This window comes from Rattus norvegicus, chromosome 17 (assembly GCF_036323735.1).
Source record: "Rattus norvegicus strain BN/NHsdMcwi chromosome 17, GRCr8, whole genome shotgun sequence".
Lineage (NCBI taxonomy): Eukaryota > Metazoa > Chordata > Mammalia > Rodentia > Muridae > Rattus > Rattus norvegicus.
In genome coordinates this window covers 41,595,519-41,612,136 of record NC_086035.1, presented here as the reverse complement: position 1 = coordinate 41,612,136, position 16,618 = coordinate 41,595,519, and the positions used below count along the sequence as shown (strand labels likewise).

Sequence of the window (16,618 nt, the reverse complement as noted above, 5' to 3'; positions counted from 1 at the left end):
GGGAAAGTGTCAATAAGGCTGTGGCAGTTCAGCAAAGGCAGCGGGCTTAAGCTTTGGTTATTATCATTGTGTCACTGGGTAGCACACAATTGTTGTCATAGCTAGGGTTACTATTGCTGTGATGAAAGACCATGACCAAAAACAAGTTGGGGAGGAAAGGGTTTATACTTCCACATCATAGTCCATCATCAAAGGAAGTCAGGATAGGAACTCAAGCAGGGCAGGATCCTGGAAGCAGGAGTTGATGCAGAAGCCATGAAAGTGCTGCTAACTGAACGGCCCCACAAGGCTTACTCAGCCTGCTTTTTAATCTGAGGGTCTTTCACTTTCTTAAAGAACCCAGGGAAACCCCGTGGGAGAGAGACCTCACCGCCTGATCAGGTGGGCACTCCTGAGGCTGCAGAGCGGAGGAGACCACCAACACTGCCCACCCCTGCCCACATCCCTGGCCCAAGAGGCAACTGTATAAGGCCTCTGGGTTCCCGTAGGGGAGGGCCCAGGAGCGGCAGGATCCCTGCGCCTGAGACACCGCCGGAACCTGAGGGAAACAGACCGGATAAACAGTTCTCTGCACCCAAATCCCGTGGGAGGGAGAGCTAAACCTTCAGAGAGGCAGACACGCCTGGGAAACCAGAAGAGACTGCACTCTGTGCACATCCAGACGCCAGAGGAAAACACCAAACGTCATCTGGAACCCTGGTGCACGGAGGCTCCCGGAAAGAGCGGCGCAGATCTTCCCAGTTGCTGCCGCCGCGGAGACGACTTAGGCAGTACCCCACGAGCAAACTTGAGCCTTGGAACCACAGGTAGGACCAACTTTTCCCCTGCAAGAAACCTGCCTGGTGAACTCAAGACACAGGCCCACAGGAACAGCTGAAGACCTGTAGAGAGGAAAAACTACACGCCCGAAAGCAGAACACTCTGTCCCCATAACTGGCTGAAAGAAAACAGGAAAACAGGTCTACAGCACTCCTGACACACAGGCTTATAGGACAGTCTAGCCACGGTCAGAAATAGCAGAACAAAGTAACACTAGAGATGATCTGATGGCGAGAGGCAAGCACAGGAACCCAAGCAACAGAAACCAAGACTACATGACATCATCGGAGCCCAATTCTCCCACCAAAGCAAACACGGAATATCCAAACACACCAGAAAAGCAAGATCTAGTTTCAAAATCATATTTGATCATGATGCTGGAGGACTTCAAGAAAGACATAAAGAACTCCCTTAGAGAACAAGTAGAAGCCTACAGAGAGGAATCGCAAAAATCCCTGAAAGAATTCCAGGAAAACACAATCAAACAGTTGAAGGAATTAAAAATGGAAATAGAAGCAATCAAGAAAGAACACATGGAAACAACCCTGGACATAGAAAATCAAAAGAAAAGACAAGGAGCTGTAGATACAAGCTTCACCAACAGAATACAAGAGATGGAAGAGAGAATCTCGGGAGCAGAAGATTCCATAGAAATCATTGACTCAACTGTCAAAGATAATGTAAAGCAGAAAAAGCTACTGGTCCAAAACATACAGGAAATCCAGGACTCAATGAGAAGATCAAACCTAAGGATAATAGGTATAGAAGAGAGTGAAGACTCCCAGCTCAAAGGACCAGTAAATATCTTCAACAAAATCATAGAAGAAAACTTCCCTAACCTAAAAAAAGAGATACCCATAGGCATACAAGAAGCCTACAGAACTCCAAATAGATTGGACCAGAAAAGAAACACCTCCCGTCACATAATTGTCAAAACACCAAACGCACAAAATAAAGAAAGAATATTAAAAGCAGTAAGGGAAAAAGGTCAAGTAACATATAAAGGCAGACCTATCAGAATCACACCAGACTTTTTGCCAGAAACTATGAAGGCCAGAAGATCCTGGACAGATGTCATACAGACCCTAAGAGAACACAAATGCCAGCCCAGGTTACTGTATCCTGCAAAACTCTCAATTAACATAGATGGAGAAACCAAGATATTCCATGACAAAACCAAATTTACACAATATCTTTCTACAAATCCAGCACTACAAAGGATAATAAAGGGTAAAGCCCAACATAAGGAGGCAAGCTATACCCTAGAAGAAGCAAGAAACTAATCGTCTTGGCAACAAAACAAAGAGAATGAAAGCACACAAACATAACCTCACATCCAAATATGAATATAACAGGAAGCAATAATCACTATTCCTTAATATCTCTCAACATCAATGGCCTCAACTCCCCAATAAAAAGACATAGATTAACAAACTGGATACGCAATGAGGACCCTGCATTCTGCTGCCTACAGGAAACACTACCTCAGAGTGAAAGGCTGGAAAACAACTTTCCAAGCAAATGGTCAGAAGAAGCAAGCTGGAGTAAATATCAAATAAAATCAATTTTCAATTTAAAGTCATCAAAAAAGATAAGGAAGGACACTTCATATTCATCAAAGGAAAAATCCACCAAGATGAACTCTCAATCCTCATCTTCGATTGGTTTATATACAAGTGTGCAATTTCTAGGCTTGAAAGTAAAATGATGCTATCTGGTGCTGGATAGAGGAGCCTTATTTTTTATTATGGCAGCTTGCTATTTTTGTAACATGGTGATTTGGTTGAACACAATAAAGTACAGTAGTAACTGATCTCCCCCTCTTCCTGGATGAGTGAGGAGATGATTAAATGTTGATGTCAGCATCCATGAGCATATTCAGATGAGCTTCTGCTTCTGTTGAAAAGGATGCTGTGTTTGATTGTGGTCCGAAGCTTTGAAGCACTACTTGGCATCTCCTTCCTTGGAGGTCTCACTGTTTAAACATAACAGATTTGATAGCTTGTTGGTAAGGTGAGGTCCAGCTTGTCTCCACTAGGTCATCTTCATGTGAATCCGGTGGTTATACGGTTTTGTTCTAGGGATATTTCATTTTTTTAATAACGGTTTTAGCTGACATTCATGGAGAGAATGAATCCTTAGAAGTGTGCCACTAGTGAAAGGAAATCCTGTCTAGAGTATGTTTCTTTACAAAGCTGTGTCACACCATCCTTTGGGCCCTCTGCTGGAAAAGTAGAATCAAGTCTCAAATAATGCCTTTTAAATTGTATCCTCTAGTATTATAGATGTAGGACAGTACTGTATCATACCTCTGTGGATGTAAAATAGCTTGTACCTGCTTTATGATACGTAGTAGTGACCGTGCTTTATCAGAGCTGTTTTTAATGATGTTGCTCAGAATGTTTTCTTTCCAGATGATGATTGAGAAGCTAATTTAAAAAAAAAAATGGTGCCAGGTACCACAAGAGTAACAGAACTGTGCTGTTTTCTCGGGTTTTGTTTTTTTACTTTTTTTTTTTAATGGAGTGTGCTGGATGTCTCTACAGTTTTGTTCAGATGACTGCAGAACCTGGAAAAGCTGTTGCTGCTGTTGATGCATAACACACTGCTATTATTGGTCTTTTTATATAAATATAAATATATATATACAGATATATAATTTGAATTTTTTGAAACTTTACCTGTGCTGTCAACTTTGGAAAAAAGTATCCCCGTTTACTGTGTTGAGTTGGCACTCTACAGAAATTAACAGCCATATTGGTCTAGAAATGTTGAACTTAAGTTTTTTCCATTTGTACAGGGGTAACACACTGTATTAAATATGTAAGGTCTTATATACGTGGGTTTGATTACAAAAACTAATAAAGTATTCTCTAAATTAAAAAAAAATTAAAAAAAATTAAAAAAAAAAAAGAACCCAGGACCACTGGGCTAGGAATGGCACCACCCACAATGAGCTGGGCCCTCCTCCATCAATCACTAATTAAGAATATACCTTAATCTTGATCTTTCAGAGATTTCTTCTTTTTGGAAAGCTCTAGCTTGCATCAAGCTGACATAAAACTATCCAGCACAATGGTCATTGATACATGCCACACAATAGGCATGCCTTAGTAGTCGGTTAACAGAAGAGAGTTTAGATCATAGAAGAAACTGCAAGCCCAGGTGGAAACGATGGGCTGTGGATTTTATTGCTGCTACATAGGATCCTGCAGGCAGATGTAGTTAAATATGGTCCAGATTTAATTCATCTCAGGCTTTCAGAAGCCACAGCACAGCAAAAGGAATTGTTTAGCAGGCCTGACATCCACAGCTCTCTTGGATTCTTAACAGCAGGAGGGGAGGTTGGATTAATGAGCCCAAGAAAAGAAATCAGGGTGAACAAACTTCCCCCAAAGGATCAGCTGTGCCTTCTTGTTCTTGTCTGATTCTGAATGTTTCTTCTGATTGCCTTCTGCTATCAGATGCAGAGATAAATCTGCCATCTGCCAGCTTAAATCTGTGCTTCCCCATTACTCTCTACCTTTGCCTGTGCTCCGCTCTGCTATAGAACAAGGCAGTACAGGAAGATATGTCGACCATGATCCTGGGGGTCAGGGGTGGGAGGACTTTCACTGTGCGGAATTCAAAGCTATTGCTTGAGGTTGTTGGAGAGATGTCTATGCAATGAAAGGACCTGTTTGAACTAGATTAAATAAACAAAGAGAAGCCATGGAAAGGACTGTTCATCTTACTACAGGACCAGAGGCTGCTGGGACTGGCGACATCTGCTGAGAGGATTCTGAAACACACCGTACTCCACCCTTTCCGCCAACAGCCAGAGTTTCTTACTTCTTATGACACTTTAATCTATGTGATTTACTACAAGGGCAAGCACTGCGGCTCTTGCAGGAAGAGGGACAACCCTACACTCATTTTCTGAGTCTTCAAATTGCCCTGTACACCACCAATGTGACCCTTTCGATTTCCTGTCTCAAAGTCTCTGGGAAGATCTAGTGTAAACCAGATTGTTTTACACTGGATCGCATGACTCAACGCTCCTGTACTCTGAACCAACAGTGGGGGCTGGGCTGTACAGTCCTTTCCTGGTGTTCCCAACTGTGTGATACATGAGAGAGCAACAGGACAAAACTGAATAATTTAGAATAATTTGAGGATTTGTCTACCATAGCAGATTGTCCTAGAAAACCTTTTTTCAACCTGTTATTCATATACATGTACTTCTTCTGAGACTTAGTCTTACAGTAAATGGTATTCCCCCAATAATGTATTTATATTCCAATTAATGAGGGACAGATTTGCAAGGGGACTGTGATTGGGATACAAATGATATTTCTTAGATTGTTTTGGGGAAAAATTTTATAAACTTCTCAACCCTGTTACACGTTTTGTATGTGAGATCTCTGTACTGTTGCTTCTCTCTGCATTCCCCCCCCCCCAGATATGCATCAGCAAGGCAGTTTCCCCTTTAGGGTTTTTCTTAAGAAGACACTAGAGACGATCCACCCTTAATCTCTCTGCTCCTCATTCTCCCATACTGGAGAGTAATCAGACATACTTATGTTCTCCTTGGCTTTGAGATCAAATCTTGTCTGTCCTTGTTTGTTCTCAATTTCATTAGTCTTTAATCCCCTTTCCCACAGCCTCATTGCAGTAGAACATTCCATCTTTTACTACTTACCCTTCTACTTTTTAAGTGAAAAACGGCCAACACTCACTAAAAATGTTTTTGTCACCAAAATTATCTCGTTTTTCATTAGATATATTTCCTTATTTACATTTTGAATGTTATTCCCTTTCCCAGTTTCCTATTCATAAGCACCCTATCCCCTCCACCTCCTCCATAAGGTTGTTACCCCCATCCACTCCCCCTTCCCCCACATTCCCCTGCACTGGGGGTCCAACCTTAGCAGGACCAAGGGCTTCCCCTTCTACTGTTGCCCCAACAAGGCTATTTTCTGCTATATATGCAGTTGGAGCCCTGGGTCAGTCCATGTTTAGTCTTTCGGTAGTAGTTTAGTCCCTGAAAGCTCTGGTGGGTTGGCATTGTTGTTCTTATGGGGTTGCAAGCTCCTTTAGCTCTTTCAATCCTTCCTCTAATTCCCCAAAAAGGGGTCCCGTTCTCAGCTCAGTGACTTGTTGCTAGCATTCACCTCTGTATTTGACATGCTCTGGTTGTGTCTCTCAGGAGAGATCTTTATCTGGTCCCATTCAGCATGCACTTTTAGCTTCATCAATCTTACCTAGTTTTGGTGGCTATATGTATATGGGCCACATGTGGGGCAGGATCTGAATGGCTGTTCCTTCAGTCTCTGCTCTAAATTTTGCCTCCATATCCCCTCCTAAGGATATTTTTGTTCCCCCTTTTAAGGAGTGGAGGCATCTGCATTTTGGTCATCCTTCTTCTTGAGCTTCCTGTGGTCTGTGGATTGCATCTTGCATAAATGGAACTTTTGGGCTAATATCCACTTATCAATGAGTGCATACCATGTGTGTTTTTCCATGGTTGGGTTACCTCACTCAGGATGATATTTTCCAGTTCATTCCATTTGCCTATGACTTTCATGAAGCCATTGTTTTTGATAGCTGAGTAGTACTCCATTGTGTAGATGAACCACATTTTTCTATCCATTCCTCTGTTGAAGGGCATCTGGGTTCTTTCCAGCTTCTGGTTATTATAAATAAGGCTGCTATGAACATAGTGGAGCATGTGTCTTTGTTGTATGTTGGAGCATCTTTTGTGTATATGCCCAGGTCCTCAGGTAGTGGAATGTCCAATTTTCTGAGGAACCTCCAAACTGATTTCCAGAATGGTTGTACCAGTCTGCAATCCCACCAACAATGGAGGAATGTTCCTCTTTCTCCACATCCTCACCAGCATCTGCTATCACCTGAGTTTTTATCTTAGCCATTCTGACTGGTGTGAGGTGAAATCTCAGGGTTGTTTTGATTTGCAATTCCCTGATGACTAAGGTGTTGAACATTTCTTTAGGTACTTCTTAGCCATTAAATATTCCTCTGCTGAGAATTTTTTGTTTAGCTCTGTACCCCACTTTTAATAGAGTTATTTGGCTCTCTGGAGTCTAACTTCTTGAGTTCCTTGTATACTTTGGATATCAGATGTAGGATTGGTAAAGATCTTTTCCCAATCTGTTGGTTGCCGTTTTGTCCTAATGACAGTGTCCTTTGCCTTACAGAAGCTTTGCAGTTTTATGAGGTCCCATTTGTTGATTCTTGATCTTAGAGAATAAGCCATTGGTGTTCTGTTCAGGAAATTTTCCCCAGAGCCCATGTGTTCGAGATTCTTCCCCACATTTTCTTCGATTAGTTTGAGTGTATCTGGTTTGATGTGGAGGTCCTTGATCCACTTGGACTTGAGCTTTGCACAGGGTGATAAGAATGGATCAATTTGCATTCTTCTACATGCTGACCTCCAGTTGAACCAGCACCATTTGTTGAAAATGCTATCTTTTTTCCATTGGGTGGTTTAAGCTCCTTTGTCAAAGATCAAGTGACCATAGGTGTGTGGGTTCATTTCTGGGTCTTCAGTTCTGTTCCATTGGTCTATCTGCCTGTCTCTGTACCAAAAAATTTATCTTATATAGTATATTTTTGATGAGCTAAGGAGAGCAACAGTGGCATTTTGAAATGAGTACAATTATTACATCAAGCACACGTTATTCACTGGAACAATTTTATTTTGAAATGTAACCATAACTTTTCTCAGAAATCATGAATCTCTGAGAGGAATGATCCATCCCAATGTGACTTTTGTGTTTTGTGTGGCATTATACCTCAAAAGTCACTGATATGTTATTTTTTCTTCTGAGGTGTTCTATATTACTAACTTCCTTTCAAAGATTTATCTGATATACTAGAATATTACTAGTGGCAGGGGAAGTCCTCTAATAACTACAAGTATTTAATCCCAGTTACTATTGCTTCAAAAGAACACAGTGGCCAAAAAGAACGTTGGGGAGGAAAGATCTCACTCGGCTCACACTTCCACATTGTTGATCAGCATCAAAGGAAGTCAGGACAGGAACTCAAACAGGGCAGGAACCTGAAAGGCAGGAATTGATATAGAGGCCATGGAGGGGTGCTGCTTACTGGCTTGCTCCTCATGGTTTGTTCAGCTATGTTATATAGAACTCAGGACCATCAGCCCAGGGATAGAACCACCCATAATGGGCAGGATCCTCCCCCATCAATCACTCATTTAAAAAGCACCTTACAGCCAGATCTTATGCAGACATTTTTCTCAGTTGACATTCAGGTAACTCTACTTTGCAGGTCAAGCTGACCTAAGACTAACCAACATAATCAGTAAGTCAAGCATCTACTGAGTCTAACATAGAATTCTTTTCTCTTACTTTTATAAAATGAATAACATTTGTATCTTATACAATATTCAAGCATCCTTGTATTCCTTGATGGACTCTGGTTTGTATTGTCGTTTTTATGTTATTGTCATTCATATTAAAGATTTGTAGATTCATACAATGGAGGCTCTGCTGAACTCCACAGTATCAACAGTCTGTAGCTTTCACTGGATCTTACCATATATCTAAAACAAAAATAGGGTTTTTTTATGATCTGTAACCACTTATTTGGCCCCATTAGTCCTTTCCTTAAAGTTTTAAGAGTGAGCAGTTAAGCTGGTGTGTGGGTGCAAGTCCACCCCTGATTTCAGCTTCCTTCCTGCCCATCACACTTCTGGCTGATTTCCAGAGTCACCTTAAACATTGTGGGTAGGGAGGCTTGCATTACATCGACATTTTAAAATATGTTCACATTCTTTCAAACTATATCCCTAGAACTTTAAAACGATCTCTGAATTTATGTTCCAGTTCTATCAACATGATGCTCTCAGATTAGTCATTTCCCTCAGCGGTGTCTCATGTTCATTTCTGTAGGTCTGGGTATTAAGACAATTGTTAGCTTTGTAAAGTTTAAGGGAATTTTTGCAGCTTGGCACAGCAGAGTTTCGATTTGTTCTGTGCTCTGCTGGCTGCATGACTGGTTCTTTCTCTTTACTATGGTGTGTGCTGGGAAATCACAGAGCCTGGGAATCACGGAGCCTGTTGCCTTGCTCTCACTGCTCAGTCTTCAGTGATCAGTGTTCCTACCCAGCACTAGAACCTCCTATCAGACACATTTCACTATTAAAACATCTTTCTTGACATATAACCCCTATTTAATACAAAGAACTGAAACTATTCTTTCACTAAATGGCTTCACAGATTTGCAAGTGTCTTCATGTTTTTATTTTCATGGTCCAGTTACAGATGCAGGATGCCTCAAAGGTCTTGGCTAGCAGATGTTGACGACTGCCACCTGGATGTGAGAGGTGCTTTACTGCTTAAGCTGTCCATCTGTTCTCCAAAATTAAGCTAAAATTTAATTTTGTTTCTAATCCAATCTTTCGCTACTATTTTACCCTTAGAATACCATACTTTTTCTTGGGAACTGTATAGATCACTGCAACAATGTCCAATATAGACCCGTTCCTTTCCCCAGTAATAACATCATACCGGGATCTGCTCTGACCAGGTTTACCTGCCTCACCCATGATCATAAACCCTCGAATCACCCACCACTGGAGAGAAAACTCCTTCAGACATTCCCACCACCAGTACTAAATTCTCCGCACAGTCATGTTATTGTGTGTAAACAGTGGTCTCTTAAACTTATGACCTATGAATCAAATGCTCTGTGATCCTGCAATCCAGCTATGTTCTTTGTGGAAGTGCAAGCAGCTCTGAAAAGATTCTTTGGTTTCAGCTTCCCCTTATCCAAGTCCAGATCACTGGCTGGCCTTTGCCATGTGGGGGATGTTCATTTGCTCAAAAGTGTGATTGAGCAGTTAATATTTGCACACAGGAGAAGGCAGCATTCATAGCAATGATCTCTCCTCTCAAACAACTTGAGTTTGTCCTCATTTCTGCAAGCTGAATACAGACAGAGAAGGTGGCCACCTTCTTGTGGCCAGGTGCCTTGCAGGCCAGCTCCAGATCTCACTCCTCTGACTGTGATCTCAACGGCTCAGGCACCCTGGAACAGAATTTATTTTGCTGACTGTGGGGCGAGTCTGTGGGGCCCTTGCAATTAATCTTTGTTCACTTCCCCATAAATGTAGCTGTTAAATGGAAAATAGAAAATGGGTGACTGACTATTAAAGCACATTTCCTGTCCACCCTGACACTAAACCCAGATTTGTGGCTTAGTAGACACTTAGTCTCTTAGCAACCCAAAGACTTATCAGTACTACCTCATTTGCCTACCTGCTTCTGGTCCTGTGAGCTTGGTCATTATAAATCTCACTCCTCACTCCAGCTCAGATTCCACTTGCCTTTTGCTGTCCTTCCACAGCCTCATTTAAGTCATGCCAGGCTTGCCACCAAATGCTCCAGAAGACTACTGGCACTCAACAGAGCCAGGAAGCACAAGGTGCAGTCAGAGTCTGCACCTCACTAAAAGGGGCCTTACAGGGATACCAAGCTCTTACCCATCAGCAGCTCTGCATTGCATGGTGGAATGTGTGTCTAACATGTTTCAGCAAGCCTCTACCTGTGATGGTGGGGAAGATGGACACAGCTTCATGTCTGACCCAGTACCTCATGTTCAAGATTGAGGTCATTTACAGTTATTCAGTGTCCAAATAAAACTGGTCAACAGCCATATCAAGTTCACACATATTATAATGAACTACATACTTTTGACTTGGGTAGTGTGCCTGGACCTCATAGATTGGATAACGAAATTGGTGTTAGCAGTAATGTTTGATGTGGTGGGCTCATCAGGCAAAACTGCTTCCTAATCAGACTATCTTTAACTATCTAAATGACTATTGCCATATTTTTCTGGGAAAATTCAGATCCCAAGTAAATCAGGTTGGGCTGTTCTGCATGAAAGCCTGGGATATTCTGCATGAAAGCATGGCTGGCTTGTCCTTTCCTGGGCCTTCTCAGTAATTAGCATTACCAGAGACAAAAGAGCCAGAGCTGCTGGTTTGGGGAAGCCTACCATAGGACCAAAGATTTTCTCTGTTGTCAATGTGTAGAGGGATATATACCCTGTAGGTCAGCCCCTTTAGAGCTACTAAGCCCAAGTTATAGAGACAGTATTCTAACATTGCACATTTGTTGAGGTCTCCTTACAAAGCAGATCCAAGTAGGAATGTGAAATCTTGTTTCAAATAATTTGTAATGGAAATCAACAGTTTCCCACTGAGCCTGCCAGTTTGCATTGTCATAATTTGTGCTTGGCTCACCTTTATGGCAAGATCCTTTCTTGTGGTATTTGTGTTCCTCAGTACTAATGGGAATAAAGGTTATTCATATTCTAGTTAGGGGATTCTGAGTAAAAGATGTGCTCTTCGTCATTTTTAGTCTCTCAGAGAGCAAATCAACATTAAAAAAAGACTATTTTGAAGATTTAACTTGAACCTTCAATGCTTTCATTACGTTAAAACCTTAGTTTGAAAATAGTTTTAAAAAATCAGAAAGATTGGAGAAATAGCTCAGTGTTTTCTGACAACTCGGCCCTGACTAGAGATAGCCTCACCCAAAAGCATACGCCGAAGCTGCCATTTTGGCAGGAGCAAGAAATGCCGTTATTACCGTTTGTCAGTTGGCTAAGGCTAACATATTACGCTATGAAACATTTGACACAAGGCAGCCCTGGGACTTCTATTTCCAGCTAAGCTAACACGTGACTCCCTTACTAGAGATCAGGCCAGGGAGCCCTTGGCTTTAAGTGCTGAATTACTTTGGTGTCATGTGGTCCTGTGAAAGCCACATTTGAAAAGCTGCTTCAGTGGCAGGCAATACAGAGCCCTGGACACAGGCTCAGCCAGGCGTTGCTAGTCAAAAGCCCGCATGCCCAACCGCAGTGTAGGAACAGAAGCAAGCACAACTCTTAACAGGAGATGTGGGTGGCTCTGAAAAGAGCCTTTGGGTCTGTTGTGAGCTCTGTGGGCTCACTTGGAGCTGGTGTACTTGGTGACCGCCTTGGTGCCCTCGGACACAGCGTGCTTGGCCAGCTCCCCGGGCAGCAGCAGGCGGACAGCCGTCTGGATCTCCCGGGACGTGATGGTCGAGCGCTTGTTGTAATGCGCCAGGCGCGATGCCTCGCCCGCGATGCGCTCGAAGATGTCTGTCACGAAGGAGTTCATGATGCTCATGGCCTTGGAAGAGATGCCGGTGTCCGGGTGCACTTGCTTCAGCACCTTATAAATGTAGATGGAGTAACTCTCCTTGCGGCATCTCTTACGTTTCCGGCCCTCCTTCTTCTGGGTCTTGGTGACTGCTTTCTTGAACCCTTTCTTGGAAATAGTAGTCCCCTTTGCCGACACCTCCGGCATCGTGGAAAAATAAGTTTGTCCACTCCAACGTCTCAAAACAGTTCCAACTGCTGAGAAAACACACCGCTTGAAGGCCAAGAAGAGAGGTATTTATAGGCGTGGGCCTTGGATGACGTATGAGCACGCGAAAGATGATTGGACAATAAATGTTCCTTGTATGCAAATAAGGGGAATTCAAGTGGTGCTTTCTGATTGGTTAATTCATCACCAATCAGCCAATCAGGTGGTGAGTGTAATTTGCCATTAGACTATAAATAGGCGTGGACGCACTACCTCCGCTACGGCTTTAAGGCTTTTGAAGAATCATGTCTGGCCGTGCAAAGCAGGGTGGCAAGGCTCGTGCCAAGGCCAAGTCCCGCTCTTTCAGAGCAGGTTTGCAGTTTCCTGTGGGACGTGTGCACCGGCTCCTTCGCCAAGGGAACTACGCAGAGCGAATTGGGGCTGGCACACCAGTGTACTTGGCGGCCGTGCTGGAGTACCTGACGGCTGAGATCCTGGAGCTGGCGGGCAATGCGGCGAGGGATAACAAGAAGACGCGCATTATCCCGCGCCACCTGCAGCTGGCCATCCGCAACGACGAGGAGCTCAATAAGCTGCTGGGCCGCGTGACCATCGCGCAGGGCGGCGTCCTGCCCAACATCCAGGCCGTGCTGCTGCCCAAGAAGACCGAGAGCCACCACAAGTCCCAGACCAAGTGACTCCCGCACTTGTGACAGCAGCTAACAGCTTAAAACAAAAAGGCTCTTTTCAGAGCCACCTTTCGTTTTCACGAAAAGTTGTGCATGACAATTTTTCTCCTGAACAGGTATAATCAATGACTCAACTTCCGGCTTCGTTTGACCTCAACCAGCTGTTCAATTTTATCAACTCAAGACAGTGGTAAGGCCTTCCATGGAAAGTGGTGGTGTGTGTTTAGGGTAGTGTGAATGCAGTGCTCTTTCAGGGACTTGAGTGTCACTGAATTAAAAGTAAGCCATTAATTGAGCTCCTTCCTAGCTGAAAGTAGTTCTCAAAAGCTCCTTTAAAAACTATTGTATCAGTGGAACAAAAGGAATAAGAAGGCTAGAATGATCACACAAGCTCATTTGGAAAAATGAGTTACTCCTGTCAGTTTTGAGGGCTGAAGTACAAGACATATCAACTTGTAGCTTTTATGAATGTTTGCATGGAGTATCCTTTACCGAGGACACAAGGTTGGATGCCTCACAACTGGAGCCCCTGGCCATTGGGAGCCATAGGGATACTAGGAACCAAGCTTAGATCCTTTGCAATAGCAAGTGTTTTTAATATTTGTCTTCCATCCAGCCCAACTGTCATACTTTTTTGAAATCCAGGAATATTAAGTTTTTAGCTAGAAAATAGAACCATTTGATTTGTAAATGCTTACTGCCTCCATCTGGTAACCTAGGCCTAGCTCTGGAAGCTTCTAGCCTCTGTACAATCTTATCTCAACCTAGAATGTTTTCAGCCTCTGAGACTTGCTGCTGAGTAAGCTCATCTTTTCTAGTTCTTTTCTGATCTCTGGCTGGCTGATTCAACTCAGCTGTTCTGGCTCAAACTCCTCTCCAAGCCGACTGATTCAATCTAGCTTCTCTCAGTTTCTCACTGAATTGCTCTTCTTGGCCTCATACTAATTTGGCAATCTGTTCTAATCTTGCTCCTTTTTAATTTTGTGGTTCTTCTGTCTTCACCTGTGTCTAACTTGTCCTCTCCTCAACCTCTGTGAAACTATCCCAATAAAACTTTTTCTTCTCTCTGCCCCTTAAGTAGCTTCCCTTTCTTCTCTTTTCGGGAGAGTTGGGCATCCTATTCTGTCAAATTTTTATCAGCACTTTGGCACTCAATTAGACATCACTTTTTTTTTTTTTCCCCGGAGCTGGGGACTGAACCCAGGGCCTTGCACTTGCTAGGCAAGCGCTCTATCACTGAGCTAAATCCCCAGCCCTTAGACATCACTTTCAAACACAAGTGCTTATCTTCATTACAAACAGTTACAAACTGTTTTGGGATTAAAGGTGTCATACTAAGGGCCTGTCTATATCCCAGCCAGTGGGAATTAAAGGTGTGTGCTAAGGGCTGAGCCACAGCACAACTAGCAACAGGTTTTTAAAGTAAATAACACAATCTCAATCACAGTATGATCAAATATCCTGCAACACAGAACTTCAATTTAAAAGATTAAAAACGAGTTTATTTTATTTATAGTAATGCTGTGACAAAAGCCTCCTTTGCCAATCTGAAAGCTGCTGCACAAACCACGGCTCTCAACTCTGGGAACTCTGCTAATGAAATACCTCCCCACACCGGCCCCCAAACTAGCAGAAGTTAGGTGAGATTACAGAGGCAGAATGAGTGTTTGGTCAATATTTTAGGGTAACGATTACACAATAAGCAGAAGGGAAAACAATTTGGGGCGATGAGGTGGCTCTAAGACCAGTCTCCTCTTCAAATTGTTGTCCAGACTCAACTGTTGATGAGGCTTGCCCCAGCATATTGTCTAGGTAACCTGTAGTTAACAATCCTTAGGCTAAGACTAAGGTCCTGCTGACTCCCAGGTTTTTCTTTTTTACACAATTAACTCAGTTTGAAATTCAATTTGAAATGGAGCTAGATTTTAACCATTATGTTCTATATCATTTATGGCAAATGTATTCATACATACTTTTACTATTCATTTGATTTTAACAATTCTTGAAACCAAATGAAAAATCTTAAAGGAAAGGTAGTTTTGTCTCCTCCGAAAATTCATGTATTTCTTATTAGGGACCACTGAAGTCAGAACGGTTAAATACTATCTTCAAGTTATGAGGCAAAATAAATCTCAAAGTGCTGTCATCAAATTAGTTTTTCATGAGAATGACATTTTAAAAATTAGGACAGATCTCCCTGTGTAGTCAGAGCTTGCTTTGAACTGGCTCCTCCTTTCTCAGCCTGCTGAGAGCTGCTTTACACAGGTTCAGTACCATACCCAGTTTTAGAGGGTATATATTAAAATGTACTAAAAATCTGTTGGAGGTAAAGAGTTTGGGGTTTTGTTGGTTGGTTGGTTGGTTGTTTTGTTGTTTTGTGAGCCTAGCCTTTAATGGCTGAGCCATCTCTCCAGCCCATTTTTGTTGTTTTGTTATCTTTTAATTTTTTTTTACAGTCCAATAGTTATTCTCTTCCCATTCTGCCCTCCAAAAGTTCCTCATCCCATTCCTCCTACTCCCATCTCCAAGAGGATGTCCCCCCCACACATACTCATTCCCTGGGGCCTCAAGTCTCTCAACGGTTAGGTGAATCTCCTCTCAGTGAGGGCAGACCAGGCAGTCTGTGTTGGGGGCCTCTGACCAGCTAGTGTATGCTGCCTGGTTGGTGTTTCAGTGTCTCGGAAATCACAGAGGTCCAGGTTAGTTAAGACTGCTGGTCTTCCTATGGGGTTGCCCTTCTCCTCAACTTTTTCCAGCCTTTCCCTAATTCAACCACAGGGGTCCCTGACCAGTCCATTGATTGGTTGAAGTATCTGCTTCTGTCTCAGTCAGCTGATTGTTGGGCCTCTAGGAGGGCAGTCATGTCAGGTCTGTAAGCTATTACCTCAGTAATAGTGTCAGGTCTTGTAGACTCCCCTTGAGATGGATCCCAATTTGGGCTGGCCACTGTACCTCCTTTCCCTCAGTCTCTTCTCCATTTTTGTCCCTGCAGTTTTTTTAGACAAGAACAATTCTGGGTCAGAGTTATTGACTGTTGGATGGCTACCCATCCCTCCACTTTATGTCTTGTCTTTCTACTGGAGGTGGATTTTACAAGTTCCCTCTCCCCACTGTAGGGCATTTCATCTAAGTCCTGAGATTTCTGAGTCCTAAGGTCCTCTCAGCTCCCAGTTCCCAATTTCCATCCCACGCTACTAGCTATCTCTGGGCCCTCCAGCAATCTTCCCGCCTCCATAACTAGGCCCGTCTATCTCTCTGCTCTCTGCTTCAAATTCTGCTCACCACAGCATCTGCCCCCTGTGGTTATTGTCACAATTCCAGTGTCCAGGTAAAATCAAAACTCTAGAAGCTTGTAATTTATCAATCAGATTTATATCAGTAAATTCTCACTCCACAAAATGTCCACACAATAAACTCAGAGCCAGTTTATATTGATATAAACTGTCCATCTAGATAAGACAGATTATCCTATAATAATCCATCCATAGCTACCTGTGGCTAATTAAAGCCACACGGGGTGGGTCATCCTTCTCCTCCATTTCTCTTCTTCTTCCCTCCTCCTCCCTTCTCCCCTGTTCAAAACTCTGTGCCCACCTTAATTTTTCAATGCCCAATCACAGGCCTTGTCTTATCTTGTGCCTGCCTTCACCTGCATATAGACATCAATCCATAATCCTGCAACCACATGGTTTTCATAGGAACTGTTTCTCACACAACTACTCTTTCTGGATGAGCAGAATGCAAA

General features: G+C 42.9%; 2 protein-coding genes and 1 pseudogene across 2 annotated transcripts; 2 read left to right on the top strand and 1 right to left on the bottom strand.

The window, feature by feature from the left end:
* Positions 1-11,755: 11,755 nt before the first annotated feature.
* Positions 11,756-12,225, bottom strand: H2bc1 (H2B clustered histone 1). The gene is given in 1 exon segment (NM_022643.1): positions 11,756-12,225. A coding segment is annotated over 1 exon segment (384 nt). The 5' UTR covers positions 12,185-12,225; the 3' UTR covers positions 11,756-11,800.
* Positions 12,226-12,464: 239 nt separating this feature from the next.
* Positions 12,465-12,942, top strand: H2ac1 (H2A clustered histone 1). The gene has a single exon (NM_021839.2). It carries the CDS (start codon positions 12,490-12,492, stop codon positions 12,880-12,882), a length of 393 nt encoding a protein of 130 aa, NP_068611.1. The 5' UTR covers positions 12,465-12,489; the 3' UTR covers positions 12,883-12,942.
* The window catches only part of LOC100909739 (uncharacterized), a 35,878-nt pseudogene continuing 32,192 nt past the window's right edge, over positions 12,933-16,618 (top strand).